Source organism: Vulpes vulpes, chromosome 7 (genome assembly GCF_048418805.1).
Source record: "Vulpes vulpes isolate BD-2025 chromosome 7, VulVul3, whole genome shotgun sequence".
NCBI lineage: Eukaryota > Metazoa > Chordata > Mammalia > Carnivora > Canidae > Vulpes > Vulpes vulpes.
The window spans coordinates 15,209,991-15,226,733 of NC_132786.1; the positions used below are offsets into that span (position 1 = coordinate 15,209,991).

General features: G+C 51.2%; 1 protein-coding gene across 7 annotated transcripts in view; it reads right to left on the bottom strand.

Annotated features, from left to right (window-relative positions):
* Nucleotides 1-3,878: 3,878 nt before the first annotated feature.
* The window catches only part of OGDH (oxoglutarate dehydrogenase), a 67,682-nt gene continuing 54,817 nt past the window's right edge, over nucleotides 3,879-16,743 (bottom strand). For all 7 annotated transcript variants that reach the window (XM_025988372.2, XM_025988371.2, XM_025988369.2 and 4 more), the window contains 13 exons: nucleotides 12,306-12,485; nucleotides 11,879-12,031; nucleotides 11,533-11,635; nucleotides 11,290-11,418; nucleotides 10,939-11,089; nucleotides 10,622-10,749; nucleotides 10,347-10,525; nucleotides 9,896-9,967; nucleotides 8,924-9,052; nucleotides 8,380-8,452; nucleotides 5,216-5,379; nucleotides 4,972-5,126; nucleotides 3,879-4,882 (listed from right to left, as the gene is read on the bottom strand). In XM_025988372.2, the coding sequence (XP_025844157.2) occupies nucleotides 4,762-4,882; nucleotides 4,972-5,126; nucleotides 5,216-5,379; nucleotides 8,380-8,452; nucleotides 8,924-9,052; nucleotides 9,896-9,967; nucleotides 10,347-10,525; nucleotides 10,622-10,749; nucleotides 10,939-11,089; nucleotides 11,290-11,418; nucleotides 11,533-11,635; nucleotides 11,879-12,031; nucleotides 12,306-12,485 (1,737 nt within the window). In that variant the 3' untranslated portion in view covers nucleotides 3,879-4,761. The remainder of the gene's footprint in view (nucleotides 4,883-4,971; nucleotides 5,127-5,215; nucleotides 5,380-8,379; nucleotides 8,453-8,923; nucleotides 9,053-9,895; nucleotides 9,968-10,346; nucleotides 10,526-10,621; nucleotides 10,750-10,938; nucleotides 11,090-11,289; nucleotides 11,419-11,532; nucleotides 11,636-11,878; nucleotides 12,032-12,305; nucleotides 12,486-16,743) is intronic.

Below are 16,743 nucleotides of genomic sequence, written 5' to 3' on the forward strand. Positions count from 1 at the left end.
GACACAGGCAGAAGGAGAAACAGGCTCCATGCAGGGAGCCCGATGCAGGGCTCAATCCAGGGACCCGAGGACCACGCCCTGGGCTGAAGTCAGGCACTAAACTGCTGAGCCACCCACGGATCCCCAAAATGTGTTGTTAAATAAAATAGAACTGGGTCTTCTAAATTATCTTTGGTGGTGGAGCAGACGTACAAGACTGTCTGATGTGGTTCTAGATGGCACTGAGAAAATGTTTACGGCAATTATATTTTAAGTGGAAAGGGCAAAGGGATGTACAAGAAGGTATGTTTTCTGCACTTTACTTGAACTGTTAAAATTATGACACCAATAGACTGTGATAAGTTCTGTATACATAATGTCATACCTAGAGCAACTACAAAAAGCTACACCATAGACAAATACCAATGGTCAAAAACACCATAAATAAAAATGGAATTATAAAAAATTTGTAATTCATAGAAAGGCAGAGGAACGAGGATGGAGATTAAAATTAGAAAGAATAAACAGAAAACAAAAATAATATGACATACTTATACTCTGACATGGTAACAATTACACTAAGTGTAAATAGTCTAAATATACCAATTAAAAGAGATTGGAAAAGTGGATAAAAAATACATGCTGCCTACAAGACTCTCACTTAAAAAACACATATAGGCAGGTTGAAAGTAAAAGGATGGAAAAAGATAAAGATATACATATACATGCAAATATTAATCAAAGAAAAGCAGAGACAGCTCTATCATTATCAGATAAAGTAGACGTCAGAGCAAAGAGAATTACAAGTCAGAGAGGAACATTACATCATGAAAAAAGGGCCAACCTACCAAGAAGACACAGCAATCTTAAATGTGCACACACTGACCCAAAGCTACAAATATGTGAACTGAAAACTGAGGCCTGAAAAGAGAAACAGAGAAACCCATAGTTATAGTTGGAGATGCCACCACCTGTCTCTCAACAACTGATGGAAGACGAGATAGAAAGTCAGCAAGGACATAGAAGGACTCTATGACACCATGACCCCACAGGGTTGACTGGATGTTGACAGAGTACTTCACCCAATGCACATTCTTTCTGAGTGTCTGTGGAACACACACCAAGACGGACCATATCATGGTCCATAAAACAAATGTCAATGAATTCAACAGAACTGAAATCCTATGGAGTGCCTTTTCCCAGAGACAATGGAATCAAAACAATAACAGAAAGTGAACAGGAAATAACACATATTTTAGAGAGGAGTCTCAAGGGAAAAAAATTTAAAATATCAAACGCAGTGAAAATGAAAAAATACAACATATCATTTGTGAGCCACAGCTGAAGTGAGGCTGAGAGGGAAATTTATAGAAGTAAATGCACTGATTAGAGAAGAAAAGTCTCTATTTAATGACCTACACTCTACCCAAGTATCTAGAAAAAGAAGAGCAAAAGAAACCAAAAGCAATTAGAAGAATTAAATAATAAAGACTGGAAATCAGTGAAACTGAAAACAGAAAAACTAGAGAAAACTCATGAAAAAAGTCTGATTCCTTGAAAAGATCAATAACATTGATGAACCTTCAGCAAGATGGATAAAGAACACAGAACACACACAACTACAGACCAATATCCCTCATGAATCTAGAAGGAAATCCTTAGCAAATTATTATCAGATAGGACTTGACAATGAATAAAAGGAATTATACATCACGATCAAGAGGGATCCATGGCTGCTTGAATGATCACATGTAACAGACTAATGGAAAAAACCCATATGATTACATCAATCGTTGCTGGTAAAGCATTTGACAAAATTCAACACCTGTTTATGATATAGACTCTCAGAAAAATAGTCATAGAGTGGAACTTCTGGACTAGACAGTCTACAGAATTCCTGCAGTTCACAGCACACCACTCATTCCTGAGTGGGACCACAGGACCTGAGGGGACCTGTGGCAGGGACTGTCCAGCCTGGGGCACTCCCTCAGATGGCCACACCTGGCCTGGGTGTCAGCAGGACAGCAGTTCTCTTGGGCGTTCCCCTGAAGGTCAGAGCAGAATGGGGGCAGGGAAGGGACATGGGGGCATGCTCTGTGTCTGGGCCAAGGGCCACCAGGGGCAGGGGGACCCTGGGCTGCGGTCCAGCTCTAGGCTGGGTGGACAGGGAGAGGGAGGGTCTGAGGCCAGATGGCCATCCCAGCCCCTCCCAAGCCAGGAGGCCAGGGGTTAGCAGAGGCTGGGGGCAGTGATGGGAGGGTTATTGGGGTGGGGACGTGGCCCTGGGGGCAGGGGGTCAATGGTGTACATTTCTAATCACACAATGAATAAGTCCTGCAGTCCAGTGTGCAGCCTGGCAGTTGTAGTTAATGATACTGTATTGCATATGTGAAAGTTTCAAGAGAGTCAATCTTAAAGTATGTGTCAGTGAGGTGAGCTACTTGGCCATGATTCTGCAGAATGTACAAACACGGAGTCACTACGTTATACACCCAAAACCCATGTCATGTGTCACTTAGATCTCATTATAGAAAGGGCCTGGGGAGGCAGTGGGAGAGGGGCTGGGAGGTGGGGCGACCATGTCCTGGCCCCTGCAGGCACTCGCTCAGCGGTCACTTGGGGATACTCTGGGCCTTGTGTGGCCTCGTGGGTACAGCAGGGCCTGAGATGGGAAGCAAGACAGGTGTAGTTCGCTCCGGATGGCTTCTCATTCTGTTCAAGAAGTCCCAACTGAACGCTGCCTTGACGGGGAGCTCACTGCCCCAGCTAATTTCAGGCAGAAATAGGTTCAACACAGATTCCAATTCCCTCTCTTTCCACTGGAGTAGATGGAATCAGCCCAGTGAGTGGGCACGCCACATAATACCTACCCTCCTGTGCCACCCCCAGGCCCCGCCCTGGCCCAGGCGCACCTGTACTGGGGCTGGAGCCTGCTGGGGCTTCACCCCCGCCAGCAGTTGGCTGGCTCTCCCCCACTTTCAAGCTGGCGTGAGTGTCGAAAGGTCCTCTCCATCCAATAAAACCCAGACAACTCCCTCAGCACACCCAGGGACACTCGTGTGCACAAAGTATGCTCATGTTCACAGGCACTCAGATGTGCAAGCACACACTTATCCTCCCCGACACCGCAGCTGAGCACGCGGGATGTTTGCCCAGACGTGAAGCGTCTTCCTTCGTGCGATCACGGGGCAGAGAGGACCGCAGGCTTAGCAGACGAGCTAACCTGGGAGGGCTGAGTGTTCCTGCTCCTGGCACAGCCCCTCCAGACCACACTCCAGACCACATGGCAGCACCCAGCACAGCCAGGGGTCTCCAGGGAAGGGGCTCCTGCTTCATTTTTGCACTTTCTGGCCCTAATTAGCCAGCCAGTCAACTGCGTCAGTCACAGGTGTGTTGCTTGTGTTCCCCGGACCCCCTGCCCAGGTCGGCTTGTGGGTGGCCATTGTCCCAGTAGGGCTGCCAGGACCCTTGGGTCAGCTGCAGGGAGCATGCAGGATGTGGTGGAGATTACAAGCAGGGACCCAGGTGTGGCCTACAGGTTAGGGCACACATCAGCCCCATGTCCACACCCAGGCCTTCCCCTGAGCTGCCTTTTGGAGCTGGGACACTGGGACCTGGGGGCCCTGCTGGCATAGCTGCTTCTCTGCAGAGGCCAAAGGAGCTACATAGGCCTTTAGAGGCACACTGGCTCAGGGCCCAGGCGCAGACCATGGAGCATGGCTCTAGGTGGTGAGGGGAGGGGCCCTGGCATCAGCGGAGGCTCAAGAAGCGGGTGCACAGGCACAGCCCTCACCCATGATACATGGCCAAGCAGTGAGGAACTGCTTCCCAGGCAGGGTGGGGAGGCCTCGGTGGGTCTCTTCTGAGGGAGGACAGAAAAGAAGGACACGCAGACAGGCCCGTGGGGAATTTCGTTTATGGGACAAGCCAAATGCAATGCAAAGTTGTTTTTGTTCTTTTTTTTTTAACCAAAATAAATAAATCAGATCTGTTCCTGTGATGGGTGAGGGGAGCTGCCCCACAGCCCTGGCCCTCCTCTCCTCTCCTGACCAGCTGTGACACAGCACAGAAAAGAATGCTTCTGTCTCCATGGTGTCGGGGGAAATGGACATAGGAGTGGGCTGGGTGGGTGGTGGGAGGTGGGGGGCAGCTGCACCTTGGCTTGGCCGTGTACCCTGCACACCTGGTGCCACCTGGCCCCAGGTGGGTGAAGCATGCATGGCCCCCACGCATGGCCCAGAACCATCTTGAGGGACGGAAGTGGACACTGCAGAGAGCGGACCTGCCCTCTCTGTGCCAGGTCGGGGGTAGGCCCCCTCCTGCCAGCCGCCCCCAGCCGCCTTGCCAGAGCTCAGCCCACCCGTGACAGTTCCTTCTGAGGGCCCTGGGGCTGGAGATGAAGAGGCAGCCACCTGGGTCCAGGTGCAGCAGCCCCCTTGCTGGGTGACAAGGACCGCCGCTACCTGGGGAGGCCATGTGAGGCTGGTCCTGCGGGGGTGGGGGCTGGGGTGCAGCTGACCCTCTCAGGACACCTGCAGGGACTCCCTCTCCTCCTCCTGCTCCCTGTGGCCTCCGCAGAGGACGCGCAGATGGACAGAAGTCATAGCGCCTGAGGGGGCAGCCAAGCACACGGGGGATGGCAGCCTAACTGGTAAGCAAGGGGGGTGTGCGGTGCAGTGGAAGGGCAGAGGTGTGGGCAGCGCTGAGGCACTATTCTTTAGTTGAGAAGCGAGGGGCGGCCGTGGCTGTGGAGGGCAGTGGCCCACGCGGCCCATGTGGCGTCTATGAAAAGTTCTTAAAGGCGTCCAGGTCAAAGGCCGTGTCCAGGAGACGCTGTAGCTCCGTGAGGTGGGTCTTCTTGTTGCCGGTGGCTGGAGCAGCGGCTGGGTCCCGGCCTGCATACCTGCAGAGGTGTCGGCAGGGGTCACGGAGGAGGTGATGGCAGAGCCACGGAGGACCCAGTCCCCGCTGCTCTCCCAAGGCCCCACTCACCACACGGGCTTGGCGCGGCTGATGGTCGTCCGCAGCCTGGGCTTCACGTAGTCATAGTAGCCCTGGTTCTTGTGCTCCTCCTGGCACCAGGCCAGCTCGGCATTGGGGTACTTCTGTACCTCCCGCAGCAGGAGGTCAAAGGGGAATGGGGACAGCTGCGGGGAGAGAATGTGGGCTCTGGTCAGGAGGGGCACATTCAGGGGCCCCTGATGACCCGGGGGGGCGCCAGCACACCTGCCCTCACCTGTTCAATCCTGGTGATGGCCACTTGCTCTGCCATGCCTCGCGCCTTCCGCTCACGGGTGAGGTCATAGTACACCTTGCCCGTACAGAACAGAAGTCTCTTGACGTTCTCTGGGTTCTGGGCTGCGAGGCCATCTTCGGGGATGACCCGCTGGAAGTGCGTTCCTACGAGAGGATCCCCGCAGCCGGGGGTTCTCTCAGGACCTGGTGGAGGACACCTGGGACCCTCCCACCATTGCCCTGCATGGGCGGGGTCCCCCAGGCAGGGCTGTGACCAGGGCTGATGCCAGAGTACATAGCTCCTCGCAAACACCAGCCTCAGATGTGACCGAGAGAGCCCTGAGGAGTATGTCACGTGCAGTGCACAGTAGGCACACCAGTTCCTTCTTCCGAACAGCCCATCCCGATGCCCAGTACGACTTAGTCTGATCACTCTGCTCAGACTCTCCACAAGTTTACAAATCCTGAAGCCTTCCACACAACTGACAAATACCCAGATTCCCATTGCTGGGCTGGGCCCCATAACCAGCTGCCTTCAGGAAGCAGCATCCAGAAATGGGTCTCACTTGGTGATATGCACACAACACATGCATGTTCGTGCTACAGAAGGACACTTCCCCCACGCAATACAGGGTCAGATCTGAAAGGCCCACCATGAATGTAATGCTCAGGGGTGCAAGACAGGGAGACCCATGTCACTGCTCCCATGCGGCCTGGTACCGGAAGCCCCAGCCAGAGCAGTTGGGGGAGAAGGAAGAGAAAAGGCCTCTAACTTGTAAAAGAAGAGATAAAATTATCTGTGTGTGGATGACATGATATTGTATGTAGAAAACCCCCAAATTAGAAGAGATGAACTCTGCAAAGTTGCGAATCAAAAAAAAATCCACATTCAGAGCTCAGAGGCATTTCTGCACACTGACAACAAACCACCCAAACGTGAATAAGAAACTCCATTTGCAATGGCATCAAAAGGAATAAAATACTTAAGGATCAAGACAGGGAAGGCGTGCACATTGTGTTCACGGGCAGGCAAGCCTGCTGCTGTTACAACGTCGGTAGTCCTCAGAGTGACCTACACATTTGATCCTACCAGAACCCGAGTGATGTCTTCTGCAGAGACAGAGAAATCCTTCCTAACACGCATGGATTCGCAAAGGCCCCTGAAGAGCCAGAATGATTTTACAACAGAGGAGCACGGTTTCTGATGTCAGAAGCCAGCACAGAGCTACAGTGCCCGGATCAGTGAGGCCCCAGCTTGCCGACCGGGACAGGAAGCCCAGAAGTAAGCCCAGCACACATGACATCTTTGTGACAAGGGAGCCAAGACCATTCAGTAGGGAAGGAAAAGGAGTCTTTGCAAAGAACGTTGGGAAAACTGGACATCCACATGCAAAGGACTAGTACACCACACAGAAAAGTTAATCCAAAATACGCTAAGGACTTCAACACAGGAACTACAATAATAACACTCTTAGAAAAAAACAGAGCAAACACTTCAGAACCCTGGATGTAACAGTGATCATCTGGGTGTAAACAGAAAAAGAGAGACTTCAAGAGACAACACACAGGGGGGCGCCTGGGTAGCTCAGCTGGTTTAGTGTCTGACTTTGGCTCAGGTCATGATCTCAGAGTCCTGGGATCGAGCCCCACATCGGGCTTGCTGCTCAGCAAGGAGTCTGCTGCTCCCTCTCCCTCTAACCCTCCCTCGTCCCCCAGTTCTCTTTAGAATAATTTTTTTAAAGATTTTATTTATTTATTCATGACAGAGAGAGAGAGAGAGAGAGAGAGAGAGAGAGAGAGGGGCAGAGGGAGAAGCAGGCTCCATGCAGGGAGCCCGATGTGGGACTCAATCCCAGGTCTCCAAGATCAGGCCCTGGGCTGAAGGCGGCACAAAACCGCTGAGCTACCAGGGCTGCCCAGAATAAATAAAATCTTAAAAAAAAAAAAAAAAAAAAGAGGCAACACGCAAAAATGAGAAAACAGCTATAAGCTCTCTGATGTCAGATTAGTATCCAGCTTATAGAAAGAACCTCTAAATATCAACACCAACACAAAGAACCCAAAAAAATCAGGCAAAGGACAGAAGAGATGCTTCTCTGAAGCCGATACCTAGCCAGCCAGCAGACGCACGAGAGGAGGCTCGCCATCACTGTCAGCAGGGAAACACAAGTTAAAACCACAAGGTATGGCTTCACGGGCAGTAGCATGGCCCTGATAAACACACACCAAGAGCCAGTGTGGACATGGAGAAGCTGGAGACCTCCAGAGTGTGGGTAGGGATGTCAAAAGGCACAGCTGCTGGGGAAAACCGCACAGAGGTTCCTCAATGACCTAAAAACAGAACCACCGTAGGATCTCGCAGTGCCACCCCTGGGGATATGCTCAAAGGGACCAAACGTGAGTTCTCCAAAGGTATTTACACACCCAGCTCACGGCAGCATCAATCACAATCGCTCCCAAGTGGAAGCGACCGATGTCCACTGACAGATAAACAGGTAACACGAGTGTTTCATCCGCACATTGGAGTAGCATTCAGTCTTAAACCTAAAAGGGGTCCTGACACCTGCTGTGATGTGAGTGGACCTGGAGACACAGCGACACCTGTTGCCCTCCTGCCTGTACTTACTTGAGAGGTCTCTCATGGCTAGACCAGAGACAGTAAGTGGGATGGAGGATCTCTGGAGGTGGCCACACAGCTGTGAGCATGCTTAAGGCTCATGAGCTGCACATGTGGAAACATTTACGTTTAAATTTTATGTGTATTTCACCATAATAATGATAAATGGGAACACAAACCAACCAAGCAGGGCTTCACCCTAATTGGAGATTAAGGAGGCACCCCCGGCCAGGTGAGCCTGGGGATGGGGGGCCTGCTCCATGCTGTGTCCACTGCCTGCCATCAGGGTGGGATCTCAACACTGTGGGCCTCACTGCATGTCCCCCAGGAGCAGCGGCCAAGCAGCAGGGGAAATGAGTTCAGACTTGCTTCCTGCCTCTACACGAGGCCTGGGGCATGCTCAGGTGAAGACCGCAGACCCGGTGAGCAACTCACAAGCAAGCTCCAACTTGTGGCCTGTTGTGTTCACTGGTCTTTATCCGATGACCAACGATGTGGCAAGGGCCACAGTGAGACTGTCATGTACAGGTCCCAAGCCTCACACCCACCTGAGAGCATCTCATCGAAGCTGGTTCTGGCCTCAGGGTGCCGCAGCAGAGACTTGGGGGTGAAGATGATTAGCTGGAACAGAGTAGCATAGGCTGTGATGGATAAGGCCCCACAGATTCTGGAAGGCATGGCGAGGACGGCCCCGACTCATCCCCAGGCTGGGGACCTGGTACTGTGCCCCACCCCCAGCTCTGCGGGCAGGAGCTGCTGGGATGATGCTGCTTCCCATTCAGCCACGTGTGTACTCCTCTGGGACCTCTTCCAGTCTGCTCTGAGCCCCAGCCCCAGTGCCACTTCCCTGTACCCAGCAAAGAGCCCCCACCTCTCTTCAGGGTCCCCACCCAGAACCAGGGCTGTCTCGACCCAGGGTCCCTTCACACACACACTTCTACTCACCCTTCAACACCCTGCCCAGGAGTCTGCTGGTTGGGACCCTTCTAGAGCTCACCCCTCTTCTTCCACCCACTCACACATCCCTCTTCCCAATGAATGGGGCCTGGACTCTGCAGGCCAGGCCTCTGAGCAGGGACCCCCACTACTGACCGGCTTCCGGAAGGGCAGGAGAATCTGACGACGCAGCACATGGAAGAAGTTGCCAGGGGTGGAGCAGTTGACGACAACCCAGTTGCAATCATACAGCTGGTTTATGTCAAAGTTGGCTTCTTCCAGGTTCTGCAGCTCGAGGGAGAGGCCAGAGGCCAGGCAGCACTGAGCACCTACCGTGGGACTTGGGGGCAGAAGCCCCAGCCTCAGAGCTGTCCTGCCCTTGCTCTGTCCACTATACCCTCCACTCCTCTGGAGACCTTGGCCACGCCTGGACCTTGGTTCTTTTTTTTTTTTTTTTTTTTTTAATTTTTTATTTATTTATGATAGTCACACAGAGAGAGAGAGAGAGAGAGAGGCAGAGACACAGGCGGAGGGAGAAGCAGGCTCCATGCACCGGGAGCCTGATGTGGGATTCGATCCCGGGTCTCCAGGATCACGCCCTGGGCCAAAGGCAGGCGCCAAACCGCTGCGCCACCCAGGGATCCCCTGGACCTTGGTTCTACCTACAGCCATGTCCGGTTCACCTTAGAAACCAACTCCCTAGGGGCACGGGGGTGGCTCAGTGGTGGAGCATCTGTCTTTGGCTCAGGGCGTGATCCCGGAGTCCTGGGATCGAGTCCCGCATTAGGCTCCTTGCAGGGTCCCTGTTTCTCCCTCTGCCTACGTCTCTGCCTCTCTGTCTCTCTCAGGAATAAATAAAATCTTAAAAAAAAAAAAAAAAAAAAAAAAAAAAGGGAAACCAACTCCCAGTTACTTTGTTCCAAGTCTTAAAGCTCTACTGAAGCCAGCCCAGAGGGCTCCACGTTCTTTCCTCTGAGTCATCTGCCTGAATCCAATGCAGTCGCTTGTCACGCAGCAGCACAAAGGAGACTTGCACTTTTGGGGGGGCCAGCAGGAACTGCCCTCCCGCCACCCCCATGAGGCCCGGGTGCAAAGCAGCGGTGCCTGTGGCGTGACCGCTCTGCTCACCGGCAGGACGTCCGGGTCATCATTGCACATCTGCAGGAACCGCTCTGGCCGGGCAGAGGAATGTTCCGGGCCCTGGAACCGGAACACAAATTATGGTTTGGGAGCTCTGCAGAAGGGGGAGATATACTTGCCATATCTCTTCCTTCACAAACTCTGGTCATTTCTGGTCTGAAATACGCTGAGTTGCACAGACCCGCTGGCATTTCAACTCCTTCCCCTCCCCAAGAGGTTGGATGGGCACTTCCATGTCAGGAAGGTTTCCAAACCCCAGTCCTGAGACGGTGTCCCACAGGGCCTCTGCAGTGAGGAGAGTCCCCACAGACCCACGGCAGGGGCGGGGAGGGGAGCAGGACCGGACGCCTGCTCCTGGGGATGGAGGCAGACCGGACTGCACCACGCCAGCTTCTGGGGCCAGAGTCCTAGGCTTGGTGGGGAGGGCTGGGGGGCTCACCATGCCCTCCATGCCATGGGGGAGCAGCAGCACAATGCCATTCTGTCGCACCCACTTGGCCTGTCCTGGGCAGATGAACTGGTCTATGATGCACTGGGCCGTGTTGTGGAAGTCACCAAACTGGGCCTCCCAGAGGACCAGGGCATTAGGGCTGGCCATGGCAAAGCCCAGCTCGAAGCCTGTGGAACAAGGAGGCCTGAGTCAGCTGGCGGGCAGGGAGGGGGCTACTGTGGGATACGGTAGTGGAAGGAGGGCTTGTGGGCTGGGGCACTCACCCAGGACCCCGTACTCAGAGAGAGAGCTGTTGCACACGGTGTAGGGGGCCTGGTTGGGCCAGAGGTGGTTCATGGGAATGCAGGTCTTCTTGTCCACGTTCTGGTCGTGGAGCACGTGGTGGCGGTGGCTGTGGCACAACAGCACAGATTAGAAGGTGGAAGCACCTGTGCTGTGCCCTGACACACAGACCTAAGAGGCAGCTACTTGCTGCAGTCTGAGCAGGGGAAGAGTGCTTGCAGGCCGACACAGGATTTTCTTCTCTAGAGAAACACCAGAGCCCTCCCTTTCAGTGCCAAAAGAACCCTGAGAGAATTACCTAAAGGTGCCTCGCTCCACATCCTGGCCGCTCAGCCGGATATGGATGCCCTCCTTCAGGAGGGACCCGAAAGCCATGTACTCCGCCAGAGCCCAGTCCACGGTCCTATTCTTCACCATTTCCCCGCGGGTCTTCAAGATCCGGCTCAGCCCTGCAGAGACAGGGTGCTCAGCAGCCACTGGGCATACCAGCGGGGGACAAGAGCAGTAGCTCCTTCAGCCTGGCCAGCAGCTGTGACAGCCCACCCTTTCCTCTGCCACGGGGGTGGAGGACCATGCTGGGCCAGCCCCGTGCTGGAGAGAAGTCCACGGACACGGCCCAACACTTCCACAGGTCAGTGGGTGTCCTCACCTCCATGAATGGTGAAGTTCTCCACAGGCACGGAACTGGCCACGTTCCCAATGTGTGTCAGAATGTCCTCTGTCAGGCCTGTGGAGGGGCAGGTCATGCTCCTTGGCTGTCCGTCTAGGGTGAAGAAGCCTAGGACAGGGAGACAAGCTGACACATGGCCGCCACTCTTCTAGAAACCAACTGTAGCCCACAGGGGTGTGGTGGGGGTGGAGGAGAGGGGCAAAGGCGATGCTCCTCACTCACCGGGCCAGGGGGAGTCCAGCCAGTGCTTGATGTGCAAGATCTTCTCGTCCTTGGACCTGGTGAAGGCCTCCTCGCAGATCTTATCGTACTTGGAGATCTCCTCCTGTGGGGTCAGGCATAGCACAGCCATTAGGGGCGCTCTGTGGTGTACCCCACCACAGCGCACCTGACTCTGCTGGCCCCCCATGTGTACGACGGCTCTGAGGCCTGCCAGAAGCCTGCTGTGTTCTCATCTTTATCCCTAGCATCTGCTTTGTGTCTAGGGGCTGCAGACCTGCTTGAGGTCAGATGCCCTGTCCCTGCCTGGTCTCTGTCCACCCCTCCTGGATTGGAACCAGGGACTTACCTCGTACTCCGGCTGGTTGACCACACCCTGGGACACCAACAGCTCTGCATACTTCTGCAGCACGGGCTTCTGCTTGCGGATCTGCTTGTACATGAGTGGCTGCGTGAACATGGGCTCATCCATCTCGTTGTGGCCGTTGCGCCGATAACACACCTGGACACAGCCCGGACATGCTGGCATCAGAAACCCACCAGCACCAGCCTGCTCTCCTGCACCGTGCGCCCTGTTGGCCCTTCTCTACAATTCGGGTCCTGCTGAGATCTCCTTTATGCCAGAGTCGCCACCACAGGAGATGAAACCAGTGACCTGAGGACACCCTGGCAGACCTGAACTACCTTCCTTCCCGGCAGGGCCCTAGGATGTGGGCGGGTCTGCCACGAGTGGGAGCCCGCTGCTCCTCTCCCAGACACAGATGGAGGCTGCTCACCAGGTCCACTACCACGTCCTTATGGAAGGTGCTCCGCCACTCGGCCGCCACCTTGCACACATACATGACAGCCTCTGGGTCGTCCGAGTTCACGTGGAAAATGGGCGCATTCACGACGCGGGCCACGTCGGTGGGGTAGGGTGAGGAGCGGGCCATGCGTGGGTCAGTGGTGAAGCCAATCTGCAAGAGACACGCTGCTGGGCGGGGCTGGGCAAGAAGGGTGGCACTCCACTGGCCCAGCGGGGCTGGGTCAGACAGGTGGGGCTGGGCGGGGTTAGGCTGGGTGGGGTGGGTGGAGCACCACTGTCTTAGCTGCCTCCTGGCTGCACCTGCCCTACTTGGTCCCCAATGGCTACTCAGGTGGTTTATTAAAAACTGTTTTGTTGTTTCCTATTCTGCGAAGAAACTTCATATGTTCAACATATAGAGTTTGGAAGACAGGATTAAAAAATTAAAGTTAATTTAAACAAAGTTACATATCTTTCCACCAGGTACAGGGTAAACACCTTGATGTCTTTCTTTGCACATATACAGCTCATATATATTAAAAATTTCAGAGGCTGGTCTATAACCCAGCAGTTTCTTCATTTAACACTGTAAGCACTATTTTCTTTTTCTTTCTTTCTCTCTCTCTTTCTTTTCCTTTCTCTCTTTCTTTCTTTCTTTTTAAAGATTTTATTTATTCATGAGAGACACACACACACACACACACACACACACACACACAGAGGCAGAGACACAGGCAGAGGGAGAAGCTGGCTCCATGCAGGAAGCCTGACGTGGGACTCGATCCCGGGACCCCAGGATCACACCCTGGGCCAAAGGCAACCACCCAGGGATCCCCATCAGCACTGTTTTCTTTGAAAGGAAAATTTAAAGCTTTCATGATAATCCTTACTTTGTCTATATTTGTATTTCTATGACCTATATCTCCTACTGACTTCTAGGAAATGCCTCACATGCACAGTGTGACAATACCATAGTGGTCACACATGAGCGCCTGCAAACCTCTGTGCCAACATGACCTGCTTCTGCTGCAGCGACTATCCTCTTAGGCTTGTCCCAACTTTACAATTTTGATACAATTTCAGAGTGGAGAAAGTTGAAAGAATAACACAAATAACTCCCATACACTCTTGACTCAGATTTGGCACTTGTTTCCTTTTACCATCCATGGTCCCTCCCTCCACACGCGTGTGACACAGGACGTAGGTAGTCCCCATTTGCTAAAACAGGGATGTTCCCTGAGCAGCCTAATCAATTCCATATCCCAGGCTCCACACACACACGCCCCCACTCTGTGCCCTCTCTTGTTTCCCTTTCATCTGGAAGACTCCCCACCTTTCTTGATTTTCATAGCACTGGCATCTGTCCATTTTACTGGTGGTGGACACGTTCCCACACAGGTCTGCTCCAGCAAATACGGAGCTCACTTGCGCCCACTCCCAGGAAGGGAATGCTGAGCCACAGGCTGCGAGCCTGTGGATGTCTGCAAATGCCAGCAAGCTTCTCTTCTGTTGTGAGTGTGCCATTCAAGTTCCAGCCGGTGGCAAGTGAGGGCCCCATACTGCCTTTCACCAAACTATGACTCTGTCTCCATGGTATTAAATGTTTTGATGATTATATAGCACTGCTTCCTATGGTTTTGCCGAAATATATGCCAAGACTTCTACTGTCAGACATATGGCTTATTTTCTACTTTTGTAAACAGTACCATTATGGTTTTGACAAACATAGAAAAGCATTTAGCATCTGATAGCTTCCTCAGGAGAGAATTTCTGGTCAAATCGTAGATACATCCATAGAGAAACAAGAGCATCAGGAAAACAGCCACTTCATCTCTCGCTACACATCTTACTGACCTGGTCTCACACTGTGTCATGATCTGTGGCATCAAAATATCAATGAAGAGACTGAAGAAAACATGAGCAAAACCACAGCTCCTAAAGATGTCTGGGAATTCCCATGGTTTTTACAATCTCCTTTATCACACTGACTAAAGAGAAGATTAGAAATGATCAGAAACCAATGAGAACATTAACAAATGATGTACCAGGGAGAATTCTGATGAACACGTCTTGAACAATCTCATCACCCATCGGGGTCACCTCATTCAGGGAGATGAATGTGGGGAACTATGAGTTCGTGACCACAATTCACATGTTGCTTATAGAACCTCACTGGAAGTGAACTGCTTTGACAGGTTTTGACCTGAGTCCACCAGCCGCCCTCCCCCTCAGGACCCACCACAGTTATCAGCATCTGTGTCTTCAAGCACATATAGATGTACGCACACGCGTGAGGAGACAGAGGTGTGCTCTGCAAGCACAGGCACCTCTGTGGGTGGTGGGTGTGCACACACACAAACACGGAGATGGGTGCGTACACACTCTGCCCGCTACTTTCTCCCCATGGAATCCATCTCGTAGACCATTTCAACAGTACACAGACCCCAGTCTTTTAAATAGTTTCACTGCACCGCGTTAATCACTACAGTTAACTCACACCGTGGCTATTTACGCACCAGGCATTCTTCTGAACATTTTATATATATTAACTTTCATGTGCTTTGTAACACACAGATGGGTACACCATAGACTATTTAACCAGCTCCCTGTTGATCTAGTGATGAAAATTTTTATTTCTGGTCTTAGAGCATCAGGGATGTCTTTAAAGACATCTCTCAGCAAACATCTGGTAGTGAGTGCTCCAGTGGGAAGACCCCACTGAGTGGAACTGCAGGTTTGAGAGCCAGAGACCCCGAAGTCAAATGGTTAACTCTTGCCATCCCTGGCTGGAGCCCTGTCTCCTTCACTCTGCAGCTGGACCCTGGCTGGGACAAATCTGATTGCCCAAAGCTCTTCTGGTCACTCAACCGAGACCTGGTTTCTAGTAGTTGCTATCCATTGGTGCTGACTCTGCCATCACATTCTTGCTACATGAAACATTGGTTTTGATGAAAACAGCTCCCAGGCTTTTAGAGGTCTTCCAGCTTCCTGGGTCATTCCTGGTGGGGTCGTTTCCAGACGCTATGCCATCCTATGACACTCTCCCCTGGACACGGTCTCACTTAAGTGCAACCAAAATCCTTCACAATCTTTCATAAGAAGTTTGACAAACCCATGGCTGACCTACACTGTATCTGTGTAATGAGGTTCTTAAATTGGAATGCTATTAAACATTTATATTGCAAAGAAGGAAAGTTTCAAATCAGTGATCTAAGAAACCAGGAAGAGGAGGCTAAATTAAATCCAAAGCAAGCAGAAGGGAAGGGATAACAAGGAGTAGAAATTAATAAACCAGAAAAACAGGAGCACACAGAAAATGCAATGAACCCAAAGCTGATCCTTGGAAAGCAACAACAAATCTAAAGCTAGACCAACTAAGAAAAAAAGAGAAAAGATATGAATTATCAGTATCAGGAATGAGAGAAGGGATATCAGTACAGATTCCAGTAAACTTCCAAACTCTAGGACCATAAATTCTACAACTTAAATGAAAGAAGTCACCACAGCCACTTGAGAACAAACTCACAACCTGGATGGTCCTACATTTATTAAAGATACTGAGTTTATATATAAATAAATAATATATAAGTAAATATGTATTTGTATATAAGGAAATATATATTTATGCATATAAATAAATAAATATAAATATATATATATAATATATATTAAAAAATATTTTTAAGGTGCGTGTGTGTTTAAGATTTAGTTATTTATTTGAGACAGAGAGAGAAGGAGAGAGAGAGAGCAAGCATGTGCACTCAGGGGCGAGGGCAGAGGGAGGAGCAGACTCCCTGCTGAGCAGGGAGCCCAACAAGGGACTCCATCCTAGGACCCTGAGACCATGATCTGAGTCAAAAGCAGACGTTTCACCCACTGAGCCCCCCAGGGGCTCTAACAAAAGATTTAAGTAAGATCGGAGTCTCAACACAAAACCCAAGATGTCTTGGTTTCATTTGAAAACCAACAACCTAGCTTGAATGAGAAAAAGCGATCATCAGAAGCTAACACCAAGACGACACAGATGTTAGAATTATCTGACAAAGACATTAAAAAGATGTCATAAAAATGCTTTGATGAAAATTATGAACATGCATGAAAACGCATGAAAAAATAAAAATTCTCAGCAAAGACAAAGAAGACATAAGAATGAAGTCAAAAGTTTAGAACTGAAAAATTAAAAATTAAAAAAACTGGCATGCCTGGGTGGCTCAGTTGGTAAAGTGTCCCACTCTTATTTCAGCTCTGGTTGTGGGATCAAACCCTGTGTCAGGCTCTGCGCTAAGTATAGGAGTCTGCCTGAGATGGTCTCCCTCCTTCTCCTGCTGCCTCTCCACCCTGCTCGTGCTCTCTCTAAAAAACAAACAAACAAAAAACAACAACAAAAAAACAAAAAACAAAAAAACAAAAAAAAAGAAAAAAATAATAAA